This window comes from Myripristis murdjan, chromosome 13 (assembly GCF_902150065.1).
Source record: "Myripristis murdjan chromosome 13, fMyrMur1.1, whole genome shotgun sequence".
NCBI lineage: Eukaryota > Metazoa > Chordata > Actinopteri > Holocentriformes > Holocentridae > Myripristis > Myripristis murdjan.
The window spans coordinates 3,554,529-3,578,816 of record NC_043992.1 but is presented as its reverse complement, the minus strand read 5'-3'; the positions used below and the strand labels follow the sequence as shown (position 1 = coordinate 3,578,816).

The 24,288-nt window shown below is 43.5% G+C and overlaps 1 protein-coding gene across 1 annotated transcript in view; it reads left to right on the top strand.

The window, feature by feature from the left end:
• LOC115370445 (SPARC-related modular calcium-binding protein 1-like) overlaps window positions 1–23,072 on the top strand; it is a 30,884-nt gene extending 7,812 nt beyond the window's left edge. Inside the window, exons 4-11 of the mRNA XM_030067470.1 lie at window positions 3,169–3,222; window positions 3,967–4,014; window positions 6,015–6,095; window positions 6,382–6,574; window positions 7,759–7,832; window positions 9,359–9,452; window positions 15,680–15,996; window positions 22,602–23,072. Coding sequence (XP_029923330.1) covers window positions 3,169–3,222; window positions 3,967–4,014; window positions 6,015–6,095; window positions 6,382–6,574; window positions 7,759–7,832; window positions 9,359–9,452; window positions 15,680–15,995 — 860 coding nt within the window. The 3' untranslated portion in view covers window position 15,996; window positions 22,602–23,072. The remainder of the gene's footprint in view (window positions 1–3,168; window positions 3,223–3,966; window positions 4,015–6,014; window positions 6,096–6,381; window positions 6,575–7,758; window positions 7,833–9,358; window positions 9,453–15,679; window positions 15,997–22,601) is intronic.
• The last annotated feature ends 1,216 nt before the right edge of the window (window positions 23,073–24,288 follow it).

The following is a 24,288-nucleotide window of genomic DNA, read 5'->3' as shown; positions in this document are numbered from 1 at the left end:
CATTGATTAACATTACTGTAAATGCGCCAGTGTTAGCCACAGGCTAGTTTACAACCGCAGTCCTCCGGCATGATGTTAAAGAACCATTAAAATATACGGGACACAAGGGTCATAATACATAAAAACAAGGACACAGGAGACATAAAAATATATGGTTGCTAAATTAATTTTGCTGCCTTGGTGTAATGATTGTACACAAACACCATAATAAAAAAGGCTTGGTAGCCTCTGTCTCATGCCTGGGATGTTGTTAGTTCCAGTTTTTCTAAAAAAATAAAACCATATTTCCCATTAAATTTCTTTGCTTCCTGTTGCAAAAATCAATCTTTCCTTTTCGGTCAGTTTCTTCTGATTTACTTTATTGAAGAGGATAAATATTGAAAATGCATTTTCCATTGGCCTTCCATTCCTCCCACCATCTGCCACCTTGAACGGATGTTTTCCTCCTCTCTACACATTTGATCTACGGGAGCAGATGTGGACAGAAAAGCCATTTAAAATGCTTTGTCTACTATCTGCTATAGTGAAATGTGACTTTAGATGCAGCAGATGACATGTTTCTGCTGTTGTCTGAGTGGCTGCGTTACTGTGAATCCCCTGGCGTTCTCTGCAAGATGTGGCCACAAGCGCTGTGATTGGTCAGAGAAGAAGGCCTCACCCAACCATAATCCAAAATTTTACCAAGTGGGTCTGTCTTGTCCAGAAGTCTGGTGGGATTCCTAGTAATACTGAGTGACCACCTGTTGCAACCACAGTAAAAGAAAGGCATGCCTCATAGGTATGTACCTGAACCTGAATACGATATTCAGAAGTACACAAATAATGCTTTGATCCCGAATAGTTTTTCTGTCCGAAGTTTCTCCTCATTATTCAGGAGCTTTTTTATAAAGAAAAAAAAACATTTGGATGCGTGTTTTGAGCATGATTTTGAGCCACAAGCCCCGCCAAACGACTCGTTTCACTAGCAGAATTTGATCCATTCAGTCCGATTCCGTTTGGAAAGTCTAGAAGAGCCGCACGATTAAATTATTTTATTCCCGTTCTAGTTAGCTGAGAGCTTAACCGGAAGTTAGCCGGCGAGCTCAGCGGAAGTCTCTAGTGCGCCAACTTCCGGTTTCTTCCCGAATCTGAATAACAAATCCGAAGGTTTTTTTAAAAGCCCAATCCGAACCCGAATACAAATAGTGCAATGGCTGTACACCCCTAATGCCTAGTGTGCAAGAGAGGAAGTGCCCTCATGTGAAAGGCACGTTCGCTCACCTCGTGTCCAGCTGATGTTTGGCTGTTGTGTGGCCTGTGCTCTTTGGTGTGATGAATGGTACAACCTCCTGCTCGACTTGTGTCTGCCGTGCCGGTGTAACAGCCCAAAGTGTACCCCTAACCAGACTACACCCGGGGTATAGTCCAGTTTATACCCCGGGGTATACTTTTGGCCAGGCCAAACTATACTCCCCTAGGCCAAAGTATACCTCCCACTCAGACCAGGGGGGTTAAAGTGGGCTAGCCTGTTTCATACTCCGGGGTATATTCCAGTTTATACCCTGGGGCTAGGCCAGATTATACCCCTCTAGTCCATATTACATACACACACACACACTAGAGGGAGTTGTTTCAAAAGTCTAACAGATTTATTTATGTGTGGTCTGACATGCGGTAATTTCAGCAAACAATGGTGAGTCTCTCTCAATCTCTTTATAACATATAGATCAAACTATGTTAGTCCTACAAATGTCCTTTAGATCAGGAAGGTCGCTGGAGAACATCCTGTGTGTTAGAAAGCAAGGTTTTGCCGTAATTTCTGATGTTTTTAAGCTTAAGTATTCATTTGAAAAAACTAGCTAAAAGGGCTAAAAACTGGGTGCATTCGGAGAGGTTGATTCAATGTAGGTCTAGTTTCATAGGCCTAGTTGCAGATAAAAATAAATAAATAATGATTACCCTGACAAATTAAAATCCCTGGTGTATAAGCTGGACCAGCCCAGAATATACCCCGAGGTATAAAACAGACTAGCCCACTTTAACCCCCTGCCTGAGTCTGGGGGGTATAATTTGGCCTAGCCCAAAGTATACCCCAGGGTATAAACTGGGCTAGGATATTTTATACCCCGGAGTACAGTTGTCCCTTGCTCTAACGTGGTTCACCTTCCGCAGCCTTGCAGTTTCGCGGATTTTTTTTTTTTTGTGCAATTTTGCATGCTTTTTTTTTTTTTTTTTTTTTTTAACAGCGCATTGTGTTCTGCGTCCTGATTGGCTAAGGGAGAGCCTGCGCATTGTGTTCTGCGTCCTGATTGGCTAAGGGACTGTAGACCATTGTCAATCAATCTCCTCCGTGCCGTGTCTCCTGTACAGTACAGAATGCGTTCATTCTATAATACTGGACTTATTTTTCTATGAAGGTTTGAACTTTGAGAGTTTAAACAAGAGAGAAAAGTGAGAAAATGTTAATGCCTGTCTGAGAAAAGTGTATAAAGTGTGTAGTGAGGGGGTTTTACAGCCTTAAAACATCTAGAATAATTGTAGAAAATAAAGCTGACTACTTTGCGGATTCCGCCTATTGCGGGTTATTTTTAGAATGTAACTCCCGCGATAAACGAGGGACCACTGTATACTGTGGGCCCGGCCAAACTGTACCCGGGTACAGTGTGGCGTAGGGTTAATCTGGCCTGTTACACCGCTTCCAGCTCAGCGGGCGACGGCAGCCCTGCTGGCTAAGAAAGCTAACGTAAAGGTTTGAGCTTTCCAGCCCTCATGGAGAGAGGAGTGTGCTGCCTTGTGTATTTTATACTGAACATGTTGTCTGCCAGATGTCGAGTGTTACACGCCATTTTGAGACAAAACTGTCTCAACTGTCTCAAGGATGAGACAGACAAGGCAGAATCCATCAAAGGTCCAGGTATGGGAAGCAAGCCAGCGCCAGAGATGTTCATTTTCATGTGGTTACATAATTAAGCTTACTGTTAATGTTGATATGGCACACTAATTAACTAGACATTTTAAAACTACCACTTTGTATCAAAAAGGTTGTTGACCCTGGACTAGTATTTCTGTGCATGTGCATGTTGACCCGGACAGCACAACCTGCACCCCTCTGCTGGACTGGGCAGCCATGAACAGTTTTAGTATTTTGTGTGTTTGCCAGCCTCTGTTCTGTTCCTCTGTCCCCTGCAGATGCTCTCACCAAGATGGCTCAGACCACTGATGTGGATTCAGCTCCAGTCAGAGGTTAGAGACCGACTCACATGCTCTTTATCGTCCCCTTCATCGCAGTGTGCTTAGCGCTCCCTCAGACAGCTGTACGGTCTGCTCCACATCCACATCCAGACAGCAGCTCAGTGTGCGTCACGCTCACGGACACGGCAGTCAAGTGTGTTTCTTGTTAGGACGTTTTTCCTCGCGTGACGCCGCCCGTCCCTCTGCCAGACACACCAGCAGCAGCCTGACTGGTCACACACACTCGCTCGCCATGCCAAGACTGCAAATGTGTTTCCCTGCTCCGTCTCATTTTCTCTGTGTTCCCCTTCGACTCTTCAGGCTCCGTCTGTCACTTGTTTCTTATTACACTCTCTCCGACTTTCTGTCTCACTCCCTGCTCTCTTCCTGTCTGTCCACGCTTCTGTTCATCCAGTGCTGCTTGGATAGTGTGGAAAAAAAAAATATATGGCACTTTTCAAAACAGAGGAGCAAAGTGCTTCACAATCAGGAACAGTAAAAAAATACAAAAGAAATAGGGAGTAAGAAGAAAAAGGTGATGAGGATGATAATGAATAAAAGTAAGTCAATAAAAGTCAAAGATTCTGAAAAGTTTAGCAGTAAAATCAAGTTTTAAGACGAGATTTAAAAGATGAATGATATTGATACTAGATAATATTAAAACTATATCTGTGTATCAGTTTTTAGTGTCCTAAAATGTCCTAACTATAGCAGTTTTGATGAAAAACTGTGGGTGTGTGTGCGTTTGTGTTCCAGATGAGACAAGTGTACTGAGGCCCACGCTGGACCCCAGCAGACCTGCAGGTGACAGACTGACCCGCGGTTACACACCAACACAACAGGCAATGTGACACCAAGCACCAAGCAGACACTCCATTGTTTTAAGATCCACAGTTTTAAATATTCGTAGTTAGATATAAGTAGTTAGATCATTTTAGAGGAGAACAGGATGGCTTATGTCTGAGCAGACCAAGTGTAACAAGCGTTTGGCCGGTCACTGGTGTTAATTTCCCACTCGGGACATTTCATCAAATACCGGCACTTTGTCACGCCCTTCAGTGTGTGATACCGCAAAAGGCATCATCACAGGCAGCCTTTGGCGTCAGGATGAGATGCAGGGGCGTAGAGGAGGAGCTGAGGTGATCTGATGCACTATCAAGAGTCAACAGTCCATGTAGGGGACGTGAGACCGTTTTGGTGCCTAAACCTGAGCTTTCCCTAACCTTAAAGGAGTGCTCTGCCAGCTTTGTATCGTTACAGTGCACTGCAAAAACGCAAAATCTTACCAAGATTATTTGTCTTATTTCAAGTCAAAAATGTCTTATTTCCAGTCAAAATATCTCATTACACTTAAAATAAGACATGATCACCTCAGAAGTAACTTGTTTTTAGACAATTTTCACGTGTTTCAAGTGAAAATTCACTTGAAACAAGTGAAAATTTGCTTGTTTCATTGGCAAAATTTGCCAGTGGAAAAAGTGAAAATTCACTTGAAATAAGTGAAAATTAGCTAGAAACAAGAAACAAATTTTGCCAATGAAACAAGCAAATTTTCACTTGAAACAAGAGACAGTTGTGTAAAAACAAGTTACTTCTGAGGTGATCATGTCTTATTTTAAGTTTAATGAGATATTTTGACTAGGAATAAGATATTTTTGACTTGAAATAAGACAAATAATCTTGGTAAGATTTTGAGTTTTTGCAGTGTGTTGCTGTGTTTCCTGCACCCAGAGCTCCAGAGAACTACAGATCAGACTTCTGCAGGGAAACAAGGATGTCTGAAGTGCAACAGCAACCAACACAACAATGTTACAGCGTGAAAACACACAATGCACCTTTTTTAATGAGGTTCAAGGCTAGCTTTGCACATAATACCCTGCCTCAGTTTGTCAGTCGGCAGTGCATTCTGCTTGTTTTCTGTTCTCTGTTTTCTGCCTTCGGAGCTAAAGGGAACACCACAGCCCGTTTTCTCTGGTCGTGAAGCACCAAAAAAAAAAAAAATGCACTTTTCTACTGCAAAGGCAGCCCAGTTTTATGAAAAGAGCATCTTTCCAGCGTGGTTAAATCCAACATTTTCCCCAACCTGAACCAAACGATCTTGTTGCGTAAACCACACAACGTGACGCTGACGTGAGGTAAACACAAGACAGCCTCATGCGTCTCATCCCAGCACCTTTGGCTCTGGTATGAGAGCCCGAGGGGTCGTGACAAAGAGCGGCTATCTGACAGTGTGAGATGAGAAGGGGCTGGTGATTCTGAGGATGGGCTTTGATAATAACTGGATGGATGTGTTACCAGCACGTTGGGCCCCCCTGCTGTTTCACCGTGCTTAGGTGTACAGTGGATATCCTTAAAGGGACCCAAATACCAACAAAGTTATTCTCACACTTTCTTGCAGACAGTTTCTGTGTGATTTGGTGAAGTTTCCAGTCTGTCTCCATTCGCCTCAGTAAAACTGGGCAGGATGAGTATTTGTTTGTGGAACTCAAACCATCAAAAAGCTGAATTGAACTGAAGACCAACCGACCAACAACAGCTAACATAATCCAACACAACATAATCCACTGCCCTCAGGAGGTGACCCGTTTCCTCGGGAACTATTTCATGCTGGAGAACACCGACAGGCTTTCTCTTTGTGTCCCCGGTGAGTACAAACTCACAGGTGGATGGATACAGTTTGCTGGTGTTTCTTGACAGGAAATAGTTCACCTGTCTTTCTCCCCCCTCTCCCCCCTCTATGCGCTTGTGATGGAGCAGAAACATCTTGAAATATTGTTTAATATAATATTCCTTGTCGTGTCCAGAGCTGACGGCTCCTCCGCTCTGGGTGACCATCCTGCTGAACTCTGACCCCAAAGGGAACCGCTCGGTCCGACGACCCACCGGTAACACCTCGGCCTCGTTTCATCTTCCCTCCATTTCACTTCATCTTTTAAATACACGACCAGGAACAAATTTGTAGAGACATTTTTATTGGTCTTCATAAAAACTACTACTAATCCCCCATTTTCTTTATTTAAGTACGTAAATAATAGCAACTCAAGTGATAAGAATAAATAAATGAATTAAGATTAAAGATGAGAATTTGCCATTTAATAATGAGGGTCATTTATTTATCTGTGCTTACATGAGTGTGCGTGTGTGTGTGTGTGTGTTTGTGTGTGTGTGCAGACAGTCCGCAGACATGTGAGCGGGAGCGAGCATCACTGCTCTCTCAGATGCGCTCCGCCTGGCAGGAGGAACGTTTTGTCCCAGAATGCACCGCAGATGGCCGCTACAACCCCGTGCAGTGTCACGTTGCCACGGGTTACTGCTGGTGCGTCAGAGCCGACACCGGCCGGCCGCTGCCAGGCACCTCCGCCAGGTAACCAACCAGCCAATCAGATGAAAGAACCAATCAGCTAAGTAGTTCATCAGCTAGGTTTCAAACTCTGCTCCTCTTTCCTTTCCTTTCCTTTCCTTTCCTTTCCTTTCCTTTCCTTTCTATTTTGGAGTTACACAGGGACAGATACAATTACTCTGACAAACACAGTGTTTTATCTTTATTATTCAGGGCTGCACCAGTCACTGCCCCCTGCTGTGTTTTGGTTAAAGAAAGACTCAGGGGAATCAGACATGTCACACTTGGTTTGTTTTTCTCTCTCAGGGTTTTATCAGAGTTGTTGCCCCCCTCCCTCACTGGCGTGGGCTGAATTCCTTGGGGCCCAATAAAGTTTTTCATTCATTCATTGATTTCTCTGCCTCCTGAGGAGCAGCCCCATTATCTCCAGCTGAAGGATTTAGTTTCAAGCGCAGGGAGAGAAATTAGCTTCTTTCAGGAAGCAATTTTCCCCCCCTTTGATCTGGTTTTCACAGAGACATGTAGATCTTCTGGCATTTTAAAATGATACATTTGCTTTGCATTTTGGCAAATATGGATTCAGTTTGTAGGATTTCTTTTTTATTTTAAATCATGTTATACCATCACAGAAAACAGAGTGGCAGTCAGAGACATTTTCTGCCGCTCCGGGCTGTGGATGCGGCTGTTTTGATCAAAAACGTTCATTTTGTTCTCACCCAGAATGCACTGGCATGTAAACTTTTAGAACTGTGTTTATGGCTCCCACAAATAACCTACGGTGGCCTAGGGGGGACAGTAGTGGCATTCCCGCATAATCACAAAATCAACTCAGTGAAAAAAATGTGAGCAGGGTGAATTGCAATTAAGTACACTCCCAAGTATCAGGCCTTTCTGCTCTTCTCTGCTTTCATATGAATTTCATAAACTGACCCTGCTATGTACTTTTAGGAAGGACAGATTGTTGCATTGTGTTCAGAGTGCAGCATTTGAAAAAACACACATGGTTACACTTTCCAAAATAAGACAGTGTAAGCGAAATGTGGTCTGGTTCATTGGGTAACAGCACAAGAAAAAATTCACATAGGAAAGTTTCATCCTGACAGTTTGAGCCTCGTCATGATGGGCTGTGCACGTGAACACCAGGATGCACGGCCTTTAACAGCTCTGCGGCGATTCATAAACCTATTTCTGCCTCTGTCTGTTTGTAGGAATCGCGTCCCAGAATGCACTGGGGCAGAGGAGGCACAGACAGACAGGAGGTACAGAGAGAAGCCACTGCCTGGTAAACACAGCTGCTAATAAATAAACACCTAGGCTGACATTCTTCCACACATCACACGCTCTCAGACACACGGGCCGATGTTTTCATCGAAGCCACTGATACCCACCGTTTGGTGCTGATATTCTTTATGAGTAAATATGGTTGGAATGGAATTTTCATGCCAAAAATGACACATATTCACCATTTGCTTTGTAATTTTAATAATGTTGTTACATTCCATAATTACATTAATTGTAATTTTAGGAGCAGAAAAGTCCCTGAAACAGCATTTAGACCATGAGGAGACACTAATGAAAATGTTTTTTGTATTCACATTAATATTTATATTACTCAGGGTTTTCATAGGCCCTTAAAAATCTATTTAAGTCTATAAAACTTTTTAATGTGCTTTGGGGAAATCTTGGTACAGATTACACTGTGACAAAAAAAAAAAAAAAAAAAAAGTCTTATGGCTCTTCTCCACTTCATGGTACCAGCTCAACTCAGCCACTCCCGTTTTTGGTTTTCCATCAGGTGAAAGTCGGGGACAGAACCTGGTCCCTTGTATGTTTTTTGGGACCTCCTCCGTCCATGTTCTGAGCAGCCCAGCTGATAGATCTCTGATCGATCAGAGACATATTGAACAGCCCTGTGTGCCAGACTTGTAACACTTGTGTCATAGTTGATAATCTATCAATAAAATAAAATATTTTTAAATTTTTTTTTCCAGTGACTCTCTTAGTTACATTAATATTGTTCATGTGAAGCAGCCATTTTGAGTTGGTCTTTTTAATTTTTTAAAACTAAACACTCCTGGGGCCTGTGACAGAGAAGGGAGCGGCGCCTCGAGGAGGTGACGTCTGCTGTGGAAACCGGCGTGCAGAGAAGTAAAGCGAGTGGAGTCGAGCTGGTACCATGCTCTGGGAGAGGGCCATTAAAACTGAACTTGTTGAAACCTGCAGATTATTCTTCAAGGTAGTAAATGCAGACTGATACATGTAAATTAGAGTTCTCATTTTCAGCCCGAACCCGACCCGACCCGTTTAAAATTTACGTGAATTGGGCGGGTCGGGTCGGGCTTCGGGTTCTGCGGGGGATTTTTTTTTAATAAAAAAAAAAATAGAATTATGTGTTCTGTTATTGATTATGACGTTTCATTTTTATGTGACTGGTGGAGAGAGTGAGAGACTGGATTGGATTTGGAGGCTAAACTTTCAGTGACAGACAGACAACCAGCTGTGCGAGTGCAGAGCAAACAAGTGAGAGAGAGTTGCAGTTGTCCGTTCTCTCACTACTAGAATTTCAGCCACCGGCTCTGCTAAGTAATGGCGAATTTAGCGATTTTTTTTTTTTTCTTCGGGCTTTATCGGGCTGTCGGGCCTAAAGTTCGGCTAATTAGTCGGGTCGGGTTGGGCCTCGGGCTAGCCCAGTGGGGCCCGGGTCGGGTCTTAATTTTCAGGCCCGATGAGAACTTTAATGTAAATGGCCAGTAGGCTTTTGATTCAAAGATCTATTCTGTTCTCTTCTCTGCTGTCCTCCTCTGCCAGGCTGCCCGGGCGCTCGTAAGAAGGAGTTCCTGCAGAGTTTGGTCAGAGCCTTGCAGCTGGAAGCAGAGCATGCTGGGAAACTGAGTTCTCACCGGTAAGTTTAACCGTAAAACTCTAGTAACGATACATGTGATTGTGGTTTAATTGTGAAATAATGGATGAGGTGCAAGTTACAAAAAAGGATCAAGTTGCAGGTGTCTACTTGTGTTGTCATGACAACGAGGTAGGCTATTTGGGCAGCTGAGCGGTTTCTGTATAACAGCTAACATTTCAAAATGATCCGTGTTTCACACGCAAATGACTTTGTGTTTGTTGAAGTGGAAATTCTCAGGTTGCTTTCTTGCTAAGCGCGCATTGCTGTGGTGTTTCTGCACCGCACCTCCACAAGATCACCTGACAATCAAACAGTGTGGGCGGGGCATATGTTTTCTGTTGATGGAGTTTGAGTCTCTGTAAACTGGGGCTGTTGCTGCTCCTGTATAATCATCTGTATGCGCAGGACCATGGTGTTTGATTTGTAAGTGCGGTAGCAGAGTTATTGGATCTTTTTATGTTCAGTTTGAAAAAAACAACAACAAAAGAAATGTGCCGTGTGTTTACGTGCCTCAGTGAACTGCCACAACGAGCAGAAATGTGGTTTTGATCTTCAGGTTTTGCTCAGTGTGAGTATGAGCTCACTCCGATAAATCTAACAAGAAAAAGATGTTTGCATGATAACAGCGGGAGAACGGCTGTAATTGCGTTGTGTTTGTGTTGTGTGTTTTTCAGATTCAAGTGTGTGACCTGCCACGTCATAGTTTTTGCAGTTTCTCACTGTGTCTCACTGCCTTAAAGTCGCCCTCCAGACATTGATTAAACCCTTAAAAAATCATCTCCGTTCATCAATATTACATATTTGCAAGTTTTCTTCATGAAAAAAACTTCCCTACATGCCTTAAAACAGCTTAGATATAAACTTTGCTTTCATTTAGTATGCGCAGATCTATGAATATGCAAATAGTTTCAGGCCAGGCCCCCTGCCTGCTCACATACTGGCTTGTAACTTGTTTCATATTTTGTAATCTATCCATGTAAAAAAAAAAAATCAGCAAATCTTTTAGTTACACCAGTATTGCTCATGCGTAGCAGCCGTTTGGAGCTGGGTTTCTCGACTTTTCTGTAAATAAAACATGAGCAGCAGTGGCAGGGCTGGTGCTGACGGTATGGAGAGCACCAGCCAGTCAGAGGACGGGATTGGTTCCTTCGGTTCATGACCTGGTGAACCTTGGCTGTCTGAATCGGTCTGTTTGATCCTGTCCGTGGCACACTGCAGTTTCAAAGTGGAAAAACTCAGCCGTGGTGTTGACTGCTGATTTTGCGCCTGAGGCATGAAAAACACCACACTGAAATGTTAACGAGGTTAAAAACTTGGTTTTCATTGGAGGGGGGGCTTTAATAATGCAGTATGTCCTCGTGTGCGCCGGGCGCTGGCGTGTGTCTGCCCAGCACGAGCGCCAAAGGAACGCCAAATTCACATGTCCATCAAACAACATGAGCCTTACGGAGCGCCTGATGAACTGATGGAGAGTTGGGGAATGAAAGAAAACCCCAGTCACCTCCTTCCCTCCGTCACTCTTGCTGTGTCTTCATTTACAAACATCCCTCTCTTCCTTCTCTTCTCGTCCTCTTAATGTATCTTTTCATCCTCTCCCTCTTTCTCCTCTCATTTTCCCCTCCTAGTGGGGCGGCTTAGCTCAATATATCACAACAATCGTTCATTTTGTGATAAAAGCATAAAATTTGGTAGATGTGTTGGTGGATATATTTCAAACAAATCTGGATATTGGGCCATCACAAAATCGCCCCCTAGTGGCCATAGCAGGCATTTGATTTGTTAAAATGAATAAAAATATTAAAATGATTCATTAAAATATTTTAGAAATGTAAATACACATTAAATTAAGAAAAAATACAGTTATACACACTCAGTATCGCAAACACTTTCTGCCCCCACCACCACAACCACCACTGCAAGCCAGCTAGCCAACGAGCTGGCTAGCATATAGTCAGGACCGAAAATTGAAAAAGCCCCTTAGAAAACATGGTAGGCATTTTTGAGGAAAAGCACTTTATCTGTTGTTTCTGTATGATTATTTAATGCTGAATCCATTTCTGCCGTATGCCAAGTTGTAAAGGTTACCGTTTAGTCATAATTATTGATTAATTAGCATAGCTATTGAGTAGTCGCCCAAAGTTAGAAATGGCTATCAGTTTCCTATTTGTCAATATTCTATATATGATGTTTGGTATCATTGTTAAGGGGACCTGCTCAGCTTTCATTTAAGCCCATGGGTGTCTCTTTCTGACAAACACAGAGGTCACATGACCTCCTTAAACCATAAATTACACACATTTTCCCACATTTTTCGCCTAAACTATATAGTTTCTTTTAACCCGACTCAGGCCCATTCACCTCCATTCATTCTCCAGCATTGCGTAAAAACGACCTCACCAATTGTTTACTGTAGATATAATGATATTATTACTAATACAAATGTAATAATAATCAGAGGCCAGGTAGACATTTTTCATCAATTTAATTAATTAGTAAAAATTAACTGAACGTGGCCACTAATTAATGGGATTGAGGAGTCACGTCCTCCGTTAAGGAGGCAGAGGCTGAGGACCCAGAGGTAGACTCGTCCATCACCCAAGCTGAGGTCACTGAGGTGGTTTGTAAGCTCCTCAGTGGCAGGGCGGCGGGGGTGGATGAGATCCGCCCTGAGTATCTCAAGTCTCTGGATGTTGTGGGGCTGTCTTGGCTGACACGCCTCTGCAACATCGCGTGGCGGTTGGGGACAGTACCTCTGGAGTGGCAGACCGGGGTGGTGGTCCCTCTTTATAAGAAGGGGGACCGGAGGGTGTGTTCCAACTACAGGGGGATCACACTCCTCAGCCTACCTGGGAAAGTCTACTCCAGGGTGCTGGAGAGGAGGATTCGGCCGATAGTCGAACCTCGGATTCAGGAGGAACAATGCGGTTTTCGTCCCGGCCGCGGAACACTGGACCAGCTCTATACCCTCCGGAGGGTGCTCGAGGGTTCGTGGGAGTTTGCCCAACCAGTCTACATGTGTTTTGTGGATCTGGAGAAGGCATTCGACCGTGTCCCTCGTGGTGCCCTGTGGGGGGTGCTCCGGGAGTATGGGGTCCGAGGCCCTTTGCTAAGGGCTGTTCGGTCCCTGTACGACCGGAGCAGGAGCTTGGTTCGCATTGCCGGCGATAAGTCGGACCTGTTCCCAGTGCATGTTGGACTCCGGCAGGGCTGTCCTTTATCACCGGTTCTGTTCATAATCTTTATGGACAGAATTTCTAGGCACAGCCGGGGGCCGGAGGGAGTCCTGTTTGGGAGCCACAGGATTTCATCGCTGCTTTTTGCAGATGATGTTGTCCTGTTGGCCCCATCGATGCAGGACCTTCAGCAGGCACTGGGGCGGTTCGCAGCCGAGTGTGAAGCGGCGGGGATGAGAATCAGCACCTCCAAATCCGAGGCCATGGTTCTCGACCGGAAAAAGGTGGCATGCCCTCTCCAGGTTGGTGGAGAAGTCCTGCCTCAAGTGGAGGAGTTCAAGTATCTCGGGGTCTTGTTCACGAGTGAGGGAAGGATGGAGCGTGAGATTGACAGGCGGATCGGTGCAGCCTCCGCAGTGATGCGGTCGGTGTACCGGTCCGTCGTGGTGAAGAAGGAGCTGAGCCGAAAGGCGAAGCTCTCAATTTACCAGTCAATCTACGTTCCTACCCTCACCTATGGTCATGAGCTTTGGGTAATGACCGAAAGGACAAGATCGCGGATACAAGCGGCTGAAATGAGTTTCCTTCGCAGGGTGGCCGGGCGCTCCCTTAGAGATAGGGTGAGGAGCTCAGTCACTCGGGAGGAGCTCGGAGTAGAGCCGCTGCTCCTCCGCATCGAGAGGAACCAGTTGAGGTGGCTCGGGCATCTGTTCCGGATGCCCCCTGGACGCCTCCCTGGGGAGGTGTTCCGGGCATGCCCCACCGGGAGGAGGCCCCGGGGAAGACCCAGGACACGCTGGAGGGACTATGTCTCTCGGCTGGCCTGGGAACGCCTTGGGGTTCCCCCCGAGGAGCTGGCGGAAGTGTCTGGGGAGAGGGAAGTCTGGGCGTCCCTGCTTAGACTGCTGCCCCCGCGACCCGGTCCCGGATAAGCGGTAGAAGATGGATGGATGGATGGCCACTAATTAATACAAATATGGATGATAATGATTGGATCAAAACAGCAGTGCATTACAATTTTTTTGTGATCACATTTTTTCTTCTTCAGTGCATTACATATTCATGCAAAGGTCACTCAGAATAAAAAATTGCAGTGGCCCAATATCCAGATTCATTCAACATATATTCAGCAATGAGCGTACCAAATTTGGTGCTTTTATCACAAAATGAACGATAGTTTAGCTATGCCGCCCCACTACTCCCTCTCTCTTTGTCTTTTGCGCTTTCTTACTGTCTGTAGTGTGTGTCAGACAGCACACAAACACACATTTCAGATCCTTAATTTCCCTCCCAGCAGCATTTTCCCACCTGATCATATTTGTTTTTTATGAATCCCCGGCTCGCTTGTTGTGTTGGTCAGATACAGAAATGGAAGCTTGCAGGTTGAAGTGATGAAGACGCAGCAGCCACCTGGCGAGTGTTCATTTGTAAAAGACTGGCTGGTGACATCAGATGCTTGTTGAACTCTGCGTGAATCTCGTGAATAGAGCCGCTTGGGTTTGTGTGGTTGTTGAGGCGGCAGCGGCGAGGAGCAGCGTGTGAAGAGAGGCGGGGATCTGACTGCACATGTCAGCAGGTCGCTGTCGCCTCGCGCTGTGTTAAGTGGATGCTCCCTGTCGTGGCGGCTGTAAACAATAATCCCACTCAACTCCCGATGTGAAATCCTGTGGCTTCTCTCATTTTTATGCAGTTCATGTCAGGACGAGAGAGCAGAGGTTTCTGTTCGTTCCCATGTGTTCTGCATGTTTTTGATGCCACTGCAACCCACGAAATCTGTAACAAATAACTCCCCATTTGGAGTTTCCAAAGCAAAATACCAATATGTACAGGTATCAGAGCAAATAAAGTTTAAACATGTAAAAATTTGTGCAGAAGGAGTTGACACTGGTGATTCAGATTTTTCAATATGTGAAACAAACACAAGAGTAAAGCAGGTAAAGTCATCACATAAAAACAAAACAGTAAAAAAAACAAAAAAACAAAAAAAACATTTAAATCTGTGATGGTAAAAGTACAGTCACAAAAACTGTGTTTAATGGCATTTTCATATCTATAAGATCTTGGAATGGTCCATTTAAATTGGTGGATGCTGGTATTGATCCATGTCTTTTTAGCACTGCCACAGCTGCAGGTCAAACTTGTGATATTTTGCAGGCTAAACAGCAGGTGGCAGCAGTGTGTCGCAGTGTGTGCTGCATCCAGCCTGCTGAAAACGCCTAAAAGCCTGCAAGTGAAAAAGCAGTCTGAAATTACCATGGGTCAGCTGTTTGCATTTTGATCTGCCAGGAGGGGAGAAAGAGGTGGAAAAAAGAAGAAAAAAAAGAAATTCAGTCACTCACACTATAAATACTAATATACATTATCACTGTGAAGCAAACAAATAAAACAAATTAAAAAAAAAATAAATCCCACAGTTCGGACTGTTTGATATGGACAAAATCTTCTATCATGATATGGATCATTTCATATCTTAATAACAACATGTATCACAATATAGTATGTTTTCTGTAAATTTGGTTTAAAAAGTGAGAAGAGGAAATCTGCCTGCCTAAACACCCCCAACTTTGCATAAAGTTCAGAAAGCCCAGACTAAACCATCTTTCTCATCAAATCTGATGAAGAGATTGTGACTAACAGCAGCAGTAAGACATTATTCGAATATGTAGCCTGTGAAGTCAGAAGTGGACCACAGTTAGGTAGCTTCAGCTGAAACAGCGCCTGGACCAGCCGCTGTCACGCCTTCAGGCTAGAATCATTTTTCTACACAGAGAGAGGAACAGTGCTGGTTAGAACGGTTTGTTGGGCATTTGAATAAATTTGTGAATTTTGTCCGGTGGGTCAGCCAGGCAGGGAGTCCAGAGGCACATTCAGATTCATGGCATGTAACGTGCTGGGGGGAAGCTGGGCAGTCGAGCCTGAAGAGAAAACTTACTGAAAGGAAATCACTTTTCCCCTCTCCAGTCCTGGCAGCCTGAGAGGTTCACTGCACTTTATCCAACTTTTTCACTCAGTTGGTGTCACTCAGTTCTCGCCCTTCTGTCTTGTTTCCACCAGGGCCTTACAGACGACTCCCTCCAACTCCACGTATTCATCCGCAGCTCCTCCAACCTCCTCCTCCTCCTCCTCCCCTCCTGCTGCTCCAGAGGCGGTGGACTCCTCTGGACCCGAGGCGGCGCTGCGCTGGCACTTTGCCCAGCTGGACGTGGACTCCAGCGGGGCTCTGAGCGAGCGCGAGGCTCGGCCGCTGCGGCAGTACCTCCGCCGGAGGCTGAGGCCGCGGCGCTGCGCCAAGAAGTTTGCTCAGTACTGTGACAGAGACGCAGACCGGAGCCTGACGCTGGAGGAGCTGAGGGTCTGCCTGGGCCTCTGAGGTGTGTTACAACTCAGTCTGTGTGTGTGTGTGTGTGTGTAGTCCACATGTCCCCTTGAAGCAGAGGACAAAGAGTGTAGCATTTTGTTTGTTGGTTTGGAGTGAGGATAATCAAACCTGCTCTGGTAAAATTTCATAAAGTGAAAACGACGGCTTAAAATGGAAAAAAAGTGAGAGAAGTCTGTTTTCCCACCAGAACTAAGCACAGCTAGAGACAGACACTAGTTTGACAGCGACTACATTTACATGCACTGCACACCATATTCCCATTCAGGTCAATATTCTGGTTAAGGTATTTTTCTGAATAAGGTGTTTATATGCACTGCAGTAACTGGAATATTCTGTTTACATGTTACTTGGCATGTTCCCGTGTTTCAGTGTATTCCACTCTCTTATGCAATGCAACACTCAACCTGCAGGGGGCAGCATCTGATCTGCTGGAAATACAGACGACGAAGACGAAGCTCTCACTATTTCTGTGTTTTCTCCCATCGATATACTTCATGATACTGAAGTCTTTCATTAGCTGAAGGCAGACTGCAGTCTCCTGGCTCTTGCTGCTGTTCTCCATGACATTCTCCCTGCTTGCAGTAACCATAGCAACAAAGACACCCCAGGATTCCTTGTGAATCGAGCATGCGCAGACGTAACTGAATATTCCGGTATGGGGCGTTTTCCGATTAAGGGGTTTACATGGCACAATATTCTGGTTAAAACAGGCATATGCCAGGGGTCTTATTCGGAATTTTCTTCAACCAGAATATGACCTTAATCTGGTTTGATGCGTGTTTACATGACTCGTGCACAACCGGAATATTGAGGATATTGTGAATAATACAGGAATACGGTGTGCATGTAAACGTGCTCATTAAAGGAACAAGGTGGAAGGTAAAGACAAGTGTACTGTCAGTGCTGTCCATCCAGCTTTATTTCTCAAGTCAAGCTGAGGTGTTCTGTGTTGATGAATTTTCAGTTTATAACTGTTTTTTTAATTAATCTTATTTAAGCATGAATAAAACGTCACCCTAGTAGTAATATTTAGATAAATATTTACATTTTTCTCTTGCTTAAAGCAGTGTGGTTGTTTTTTAGGTCAGCGCATTAAAATGTGAGTTAACTGGTATTTTCAAAGATGTGGCTGATTTTTTTTTTTTTTTTTTTTTCTCACAATTTTTACAAATAAGATATTAAACACCAGACAAGAGGATGAAATATGCAGTTTGTGTTGGCAAATCTTCCAGGAGAAACTGGCAGGGTGATGGAGGCTGAAGAGAGAGGAGAGAGAGGAATAACATGTTGGTCTGGTCTCTGTTACACTTTGATGTGACGCAACGAGGAGGTGAAGACAAACAGACACATGAAGGGAAGTTTACCATAAAACAGAAAACTCCACTTTCGTCTGCAGTTGATTTTTTTTGTCTGTTAGAGTAATAGTTCACATCTTGTTGCAGCCACGATCGTCTTCTGTTTTGTTCTGTTCTCAAACTGATTAATTTTCGGGCCAGTCAGCCTCAAGAGGGCGTGGCAGTGGGCGGGGCTTAGTTCAGACAGGGACGCAGTTTCCAAACACGTCCTCGTTACCCCACCAAGTCATGGGTCAAGGCGGCACTGACCAGCTCTCCGTGTTGACTGGTCAAAAGGGGCGTAGGGGCTCAGCCCAGCTGCCACCTTGGTGGAGGTGTGGACTCTGCTGACTCTCTGCATGTTTGTTAAAGCAGTTCAGTCAACAAGAAAATAAACCTTTTACCTTCTCCTGTGTTAATATGTTAGAAAGGTTTTTCTATTCTATTCAATTCTATTCCATTCTATTCTGTTTCTCCTGGCACACGGCTGTAGGCCATCATTATTTGAAAGTTAAGAGCTGGGACAGTGTGTGTGTGTGTGTGTGTGTGTGCATGGAACAGATATGGAGTTGTTTTTGCCTCAGTGTGCACACTGGTTCCACACACACAAACACACACGTCTCCCCGCCAGTGCTCTCGCTGAGATAAAAGCGTCTTTCTCCGGGCTGCAGGGTCCCAGGGGTGCTGCGGGCTGCGGGCCAGCCACCAGACAAATTACACCCGCCCGCGCCCGCCTGTTTATGTACCTTCATGAAACGAAAACAACTCGGACAGACGCAGAGCGGCCGGCCTGTCAGCGAGCCTTCAGTCACTGCCCGGCCTCGATCAAGCTGCCAGACTGATCTGACAGCTGAGAGGGGCGCAGGGGAGTGTGTGTGTGTGTGTGTGTGTGTATTTTGAGAGTGGGTTGGTTGCCAGCTCACTATTCAACCTGCCTCACACAAGGATTTCTTTTCCACATGCATATTTATGGCATTTTTTCTTGACATAACCAAACACAACATGTGCTGCTGGGTGGAGACTCTGGATCACAAGTGTCTTTGCCACTGAGCTGCATGAAGCTGCATCAGACAGACAACACAAAACAGAGGACACAGAGCAGACAACATCATTCTAACATGAAGGCAAACGGGTCCTGCTCAGACCTGGTATTGATATCCACACACAGACAGATCCACATTATGTCTGATTCAGCTGAGGCAGCTTGTAGTTCACACCTGGGAATTACCACATCCCTGCTCTATGTGCAAATACTTACTACATGATTTCGGTTCCTGTGCCCTTCACTCAAAATCAAAACAATTCAGGCAAATCAGGGGCACATCTAGAGAAATATTCATGGGCGGGCTAACGGGTGGAATGGAAATTTTACAACATGTTAGATTGATAGATAGATGTTTAGTGTTGGAAAATTTTAATTATCTGACGGGTAATACTTCACAATACTGCTCAATAATAAATCTGTGATTGTACAAGGAGGAAGCAGGAACAAATTAATAACACTAGAGCAACACTTCAGTCACTGCTACAGCATTCCTGTTAACAAGGTTAGTCAGCCAGTAGGTGATAGCAAACTGATGATAGAGGAGTTCACTATTAACTAATCAATAGTTAATGGATCTTAATGACACAGATGATGCTTCATTGATTGTGGGTTGTTTAGACTCACTGCTGCTGCTCTGGCATGCTGGCAAAACGACTAGTCCTTTGTGAATGTCTTTGCCCTTTGGTTCCTCTACTGCTGAAATATTAACATGATCAAATTATTAGATAGTACTGTAGTTAACATTCTGTTCAATTCAAATGCTATCTTGCACAAACAAATGTGACACAAAGAAAACAAGACATAAACTGTGCAAGGAGAGGCAGAAAGCTCGCTTGGACTTACATATATTTAAGCCCTCAAATATTAAATTAAATATTAATGTGTTCTTCTGATGTGTCTTTCATTTTTTGTCATTTTGTTATGTTATGTAGTATTAATTATCACCAGCCCAATTTGCCCTATAGATCCCCTGGCTAGCTCCCTCTGTATGTTCCCTCCCTCTATGTGTTCTCTATATTACCCTATCAAATAAATAGTTGCCAAAGACAAAATCAAAACCACATATAAACCTCATGGGGTTTTAAATCTCACCTGCACAATCTGTTGTATTATGATACTTTGTTCCTCTGCATTGTGCAAAAAAAATAAATAAATAAACAAAATGATCAGAAAATTCCCTTATGTAAGCAAAACAGCAACTGATCAGTCATCATCAGCATTCATTCAGTATTGGTGAAATATTGACTTACCACTAAGGAGTAGTCAAATATACCGCTCAAATATAAATATATATAAAGTGTTTATCTGTATTTGTGATCAAATACATACATTTGTATTGCTTTCTTGCAAAGATTATTTTCATTATTTATAGGTAATGCAGAGATGAGTTTTGAAGAGGACTCAACTCCTAAACTCCGCAAAACACAACAGAGAAAAAAGAACAAGGTCTTCCTGTGTGGATAGTGGAGTTCCACTTTGATGACTGAGGTGTTAATAGAGTGCTCTTCATTTGCCACTGCTTCATCCTCACAAATTACCTGCCAATTATGTTACGGCATTATAGAGTGCTACGTTTCCATCTGCTAATGTGCTCTCTAATAAGCTGAAGATAGAGGGAAACTCTATCTGGAGCTGCTATGAAATACAGTTAAACGGCTGCAAACCATTTTCTTTTTCAATTAAGCTCTGCAGTTTTTAAATCCTGACTGAAATTCTAATGCAGTGATCCAATTTACGCTTGAATTGTCTTGTATTACAGTGAACATTCTCTAATAATCCGTTTATGCAAACAAGACGGCCACCCCTCGTTTCATTTTCATAGAGCCAGAAAGTGAGGGTCATTTAATTTCAACATGCCTCAAATGATTTGTGTTTTCAGTCTCAACGTGAAGTGAGAGAGAGAAGAGGTGAGATGGAGGGAGAGGAAGAGGTGTGACTCTTGTTTCACACACTGGGTTTTTAATCAGAGTTGAACTGATTAGCCGATTAATTAATAAATTTACTGATGGAAAATTAATTGATGGTAATTTGGATAACTGACTAAGTGATTCAGTCATTTGTTCAGTAAAAAACCCCCAGCATTTAATTTACTCTTCATATTTGGGTTTCTGATCATTTTCTATGAGACAATAATTTTGACTCTTTATAGAATATATAACCAATCAATTCATTAAAAAAAATATTAGCTGTAGAAAATAATCATTAGTTGCAGGCCTAGATCAGAGTGTATACCTTGTCATGTAGTACATTTATATGCACAGAAGAAATCAGATTATTGTAAGTAATCAGGTTATGGCAGCAAATCAGGAAATGCATTTATATACAAATTATCAGTTCTCACACACTGAAAATTCTGTTCATCGCCATCACCCCGCCCCACTGCTCCGGGGCCCTGCCACCTTTAATCCCTCTCAGCCAGTTGCTTTGTCTGCATTGGGGAAAATAGTCAGGCACATAAAACTCACAGCCACCCCCATGATGTTGTGCCCACCCATCTCATAAAGCAAAATTTTGATCTAAGTGGCACCAGCGTTCAAGTTAAAATTAATTCTTGCCATCTTAGATCTTCGTGCCGCCTTTGATACTGTGGATCCTGACATCCTGTTGACGTGTCTCAAACGGTGGGTCGGTATTAAAAATACAGCACTGACCTAGTTTAAATCCAGTCTCCAAATCCAGTCTTAGGACTTTCTCAGTGGCTATGGGGCAGGTTTCCGCCTCATCTGCTCCAGTCACCTATGGAGTCCCCCAGGGATCCATCCTGGGGCCAATGCTTTTCTGTTACCTCTTGGTGATGTATAACATATCCTGTCACTTTTACACTGATGATTCACAGCTGTACCTCCCACTAAAATCTAGGGATTCCTTCCAGCCTCTCCTAGACTGTCTTGAGGACATTAAAGGCTGGGTGGCAAATGTTTTCCTTCAGTTAAACAATAACAAAACTGAAGTAATTATCTTTTGTCTTCTGTAAGTTCAGTGTGTTACCTTTGATTCCAAATTCTGTTTTGACAAACAATTCTGTTGTTAAAAATAGTTCCCACCTGTTAAAAATGATCTCCAAACTCAAGTGTGTCCTTTACCTTGACCTTCCCCAGTCTTCATTATCTAGCCGGCGGAGGGTCCAAAATGCTAAAATGCAGCTGCAAGGTTGTTGATTTGTGCCAAAAAGTACTGAACACATCAACCCAGTCCCAGCCTCTCTTCACTGGCTTCCTGTCCATTTTAGGATTCAGGATTCATTTCCCTATATTTTCATCAAAGCAAGCATTGACAAACAATAATCATGCATTCTTCAATGGACAGGAATGAACGAACAGGACATTTTTACTCTTCTGAGCATGTACAGTGTGTATTTATTGTGTTTATCATGTCAGTTTCCTCATCCAAAACCTGTTCAGAGGCTATAGATGGTGCAATAATCAGGTTTCTCCAGGAGAAATCTAGCCGCCTTATCCCGATTTCTCTTAATCCCTTTAATCTGATTATGGAAATCGGCATCCTCATTTACATGGCACTTGAGAAAATGGATATCTGCCGCATGAGGGAAGATAACCTGATTATCAAAAGAAATGTAAACGCAGTAATTGGTTGGGTTGATTCCTGTAAACTGCCATGAAGTCCCCTTAAAAAACACACCAAACTCATACATGATCGCTGTTTGTATGTGTTTTGAATAAAAGTGTCAGCTAAACATTGATGGACAATGACCTGGGTATGACCTAATAGCATTTCAATGCTATTTGTGTCATCGCCTGTTTAATAAACAAATGACGAGGTTTGCCAACAGAGCTTGTGAAAGATATTTTTTTCTTACAGGCCCTGACACGTTGTGATGATGAACAGGTGGGCCTTGGGGTGGAAAACGTTGAGAGTCTCTGAATAATGATTGCATTTTGTCAACACTTTTCTGCTTTGATGTGTGTTTTGTCGATAAAATTTTGATTTTTACCTGTTGTTTTGTTTTGTTTGTTCGGCCATTACTGCTGTGTTAAAGCCTCTCTCATCTCAACCCCCTGTCAGATAAATTATTAGTGTTTTTGTGCTGTGGGGCAGTGGAAATCAGACATATTGCTGCTCCATTAATTGTGCAGTATATTTTATAAATAATCCATATGTGTTACAGCATGTGTTAAATTTTCAAGTGGATTTTATTTTTAAAGAGGTCTTTGATTGTTTTCGTTGTCATTAATTTCTGTCTTTCTTTCTTTCCTCCAGAGTCTGAGCCACAAAGAGCAACAGGAGACATTCACCTGAAGCCACATGGTTCACCTCTCCTTCTATTACCACTTGGTCATCACCTTGATCCCTACCTCCTTCCCTTGGTCTGTTCCTTCTCATTCCCTGAATCCTTACACCCTCCCTTAGTTTTTACCTCTTTCTAATCTGTAGCTTAGTTTCTTACCATCCCTACCTCATTCCCTTGGTCTCTTCTTTCTATAAATCGTTATTCCCTTACATTGAGTCCTACCTCCTTCCCTTAATCCCTAAAAACTTCCCTCATTTCCCATCACCTCTCCTCATTCCCCACCTCCTTCCCTTAATTTTCCCTTCCCTTGGTCCTTACATCTTTCACTTTGTTCTTCTCTCTTTTATTGACACCTACCTCCTACAGCCTTCTGCTTCCCCACATACACGCTGTATATTTGTAGATGTATGGATGCATATTTTCACAATGTTTGATGCATATTCTGACCATGTTTAATTCATACTCTGCTGTTGATGTGATGCATTGTGTTTTTAGACAAGGTATTTTTCTACATCTCTCTCTGAAACACTGATACAGTCCATAGACTCTCCAACTGATGAAAATGTAATGTAGACATGAATCTGTCTGTTTAACTGAAGTTTTAATGTCTTCATGTATTGTTTATGTCGCTTCATTTTCTCTCCTGCATGTGCAGTCGTTGTTGTCGGCTATAAAACTGGGTTGTAATTTGTTGTTGCAGTTCAAAGGGGCTTGATATCATGTATTCATGAAAAAAGAAGTCTCATGACTACAGACTGTGTTACGGCTCCAGTGTCTTTGCCTTTGGTCCTGTGTGGGTGTGTTGTGTTGCAGGTCCTGGGAGGGGTGGAGCTGAGGTGCCAAGTGGTAACTGGGAAAACCTTGCCAGTGTCCCAGAAGCCCATTTAAGCCTGCCCTTGCCTTCTTCCTACAAACCCAGCTTGTTTGTTTAATTTGGCATTATTCTTTTGTTTTCTGTTTTACTCAACCAACACGCACCTTATATTAGTGCAGCCACACACCTCCAAACATCACTGATACTGACGTCCACACCTCATTGCATTTATATTTTTGATATTTACTTTAATAAATTTGAGTGTATTATCTTTAAGCTTGGCGTGCATCGCCCTCTCTTTTTTGTGGCCTTTTAGCCGGTAATAACAAATCGGGGGCTCGTCCAATTGGAAGCAATTCAGGAATTTTGTTTGTTTGGCTTTGAGTAAATTTGATATTTTGGAAAACTTTGGTAGGTTTTAGGTAGGGTTTAGTTGAGCGCTTTGTTTGTAGAATTGTTTGATTGGTCTGTGCACGTAATGGAGCCAATTTGCTTGCATACATAATTGCAGTCATTACATGAGGATTCCCTTTGGCTGTGTTACCTAGTAAACCTTATATGGAAATCTTGCCTTATATTTTAAGTTTGTTGCGCCCTGGGGGACGCACTTGAAGCGTGCAGTTTGGGAATGCGTTTTTCTAGGTTATGTTTGGAGAGTTTTGTCTGGTGTTTTGGAGCTGTGGATCTTGGCTGGGGCATGAGAAGGTAAGTGTTGATTCACCTGTGTGTGGATTGACTGTGGGAGTGATTCCTCTGGTAGGTTTTAAGGATGTCTCCCCTTTGGGTTCCGTCTGGGAGGTATGTAGTACTGGGATACAGTGGTTAGAGCTCCCTTATTCCCT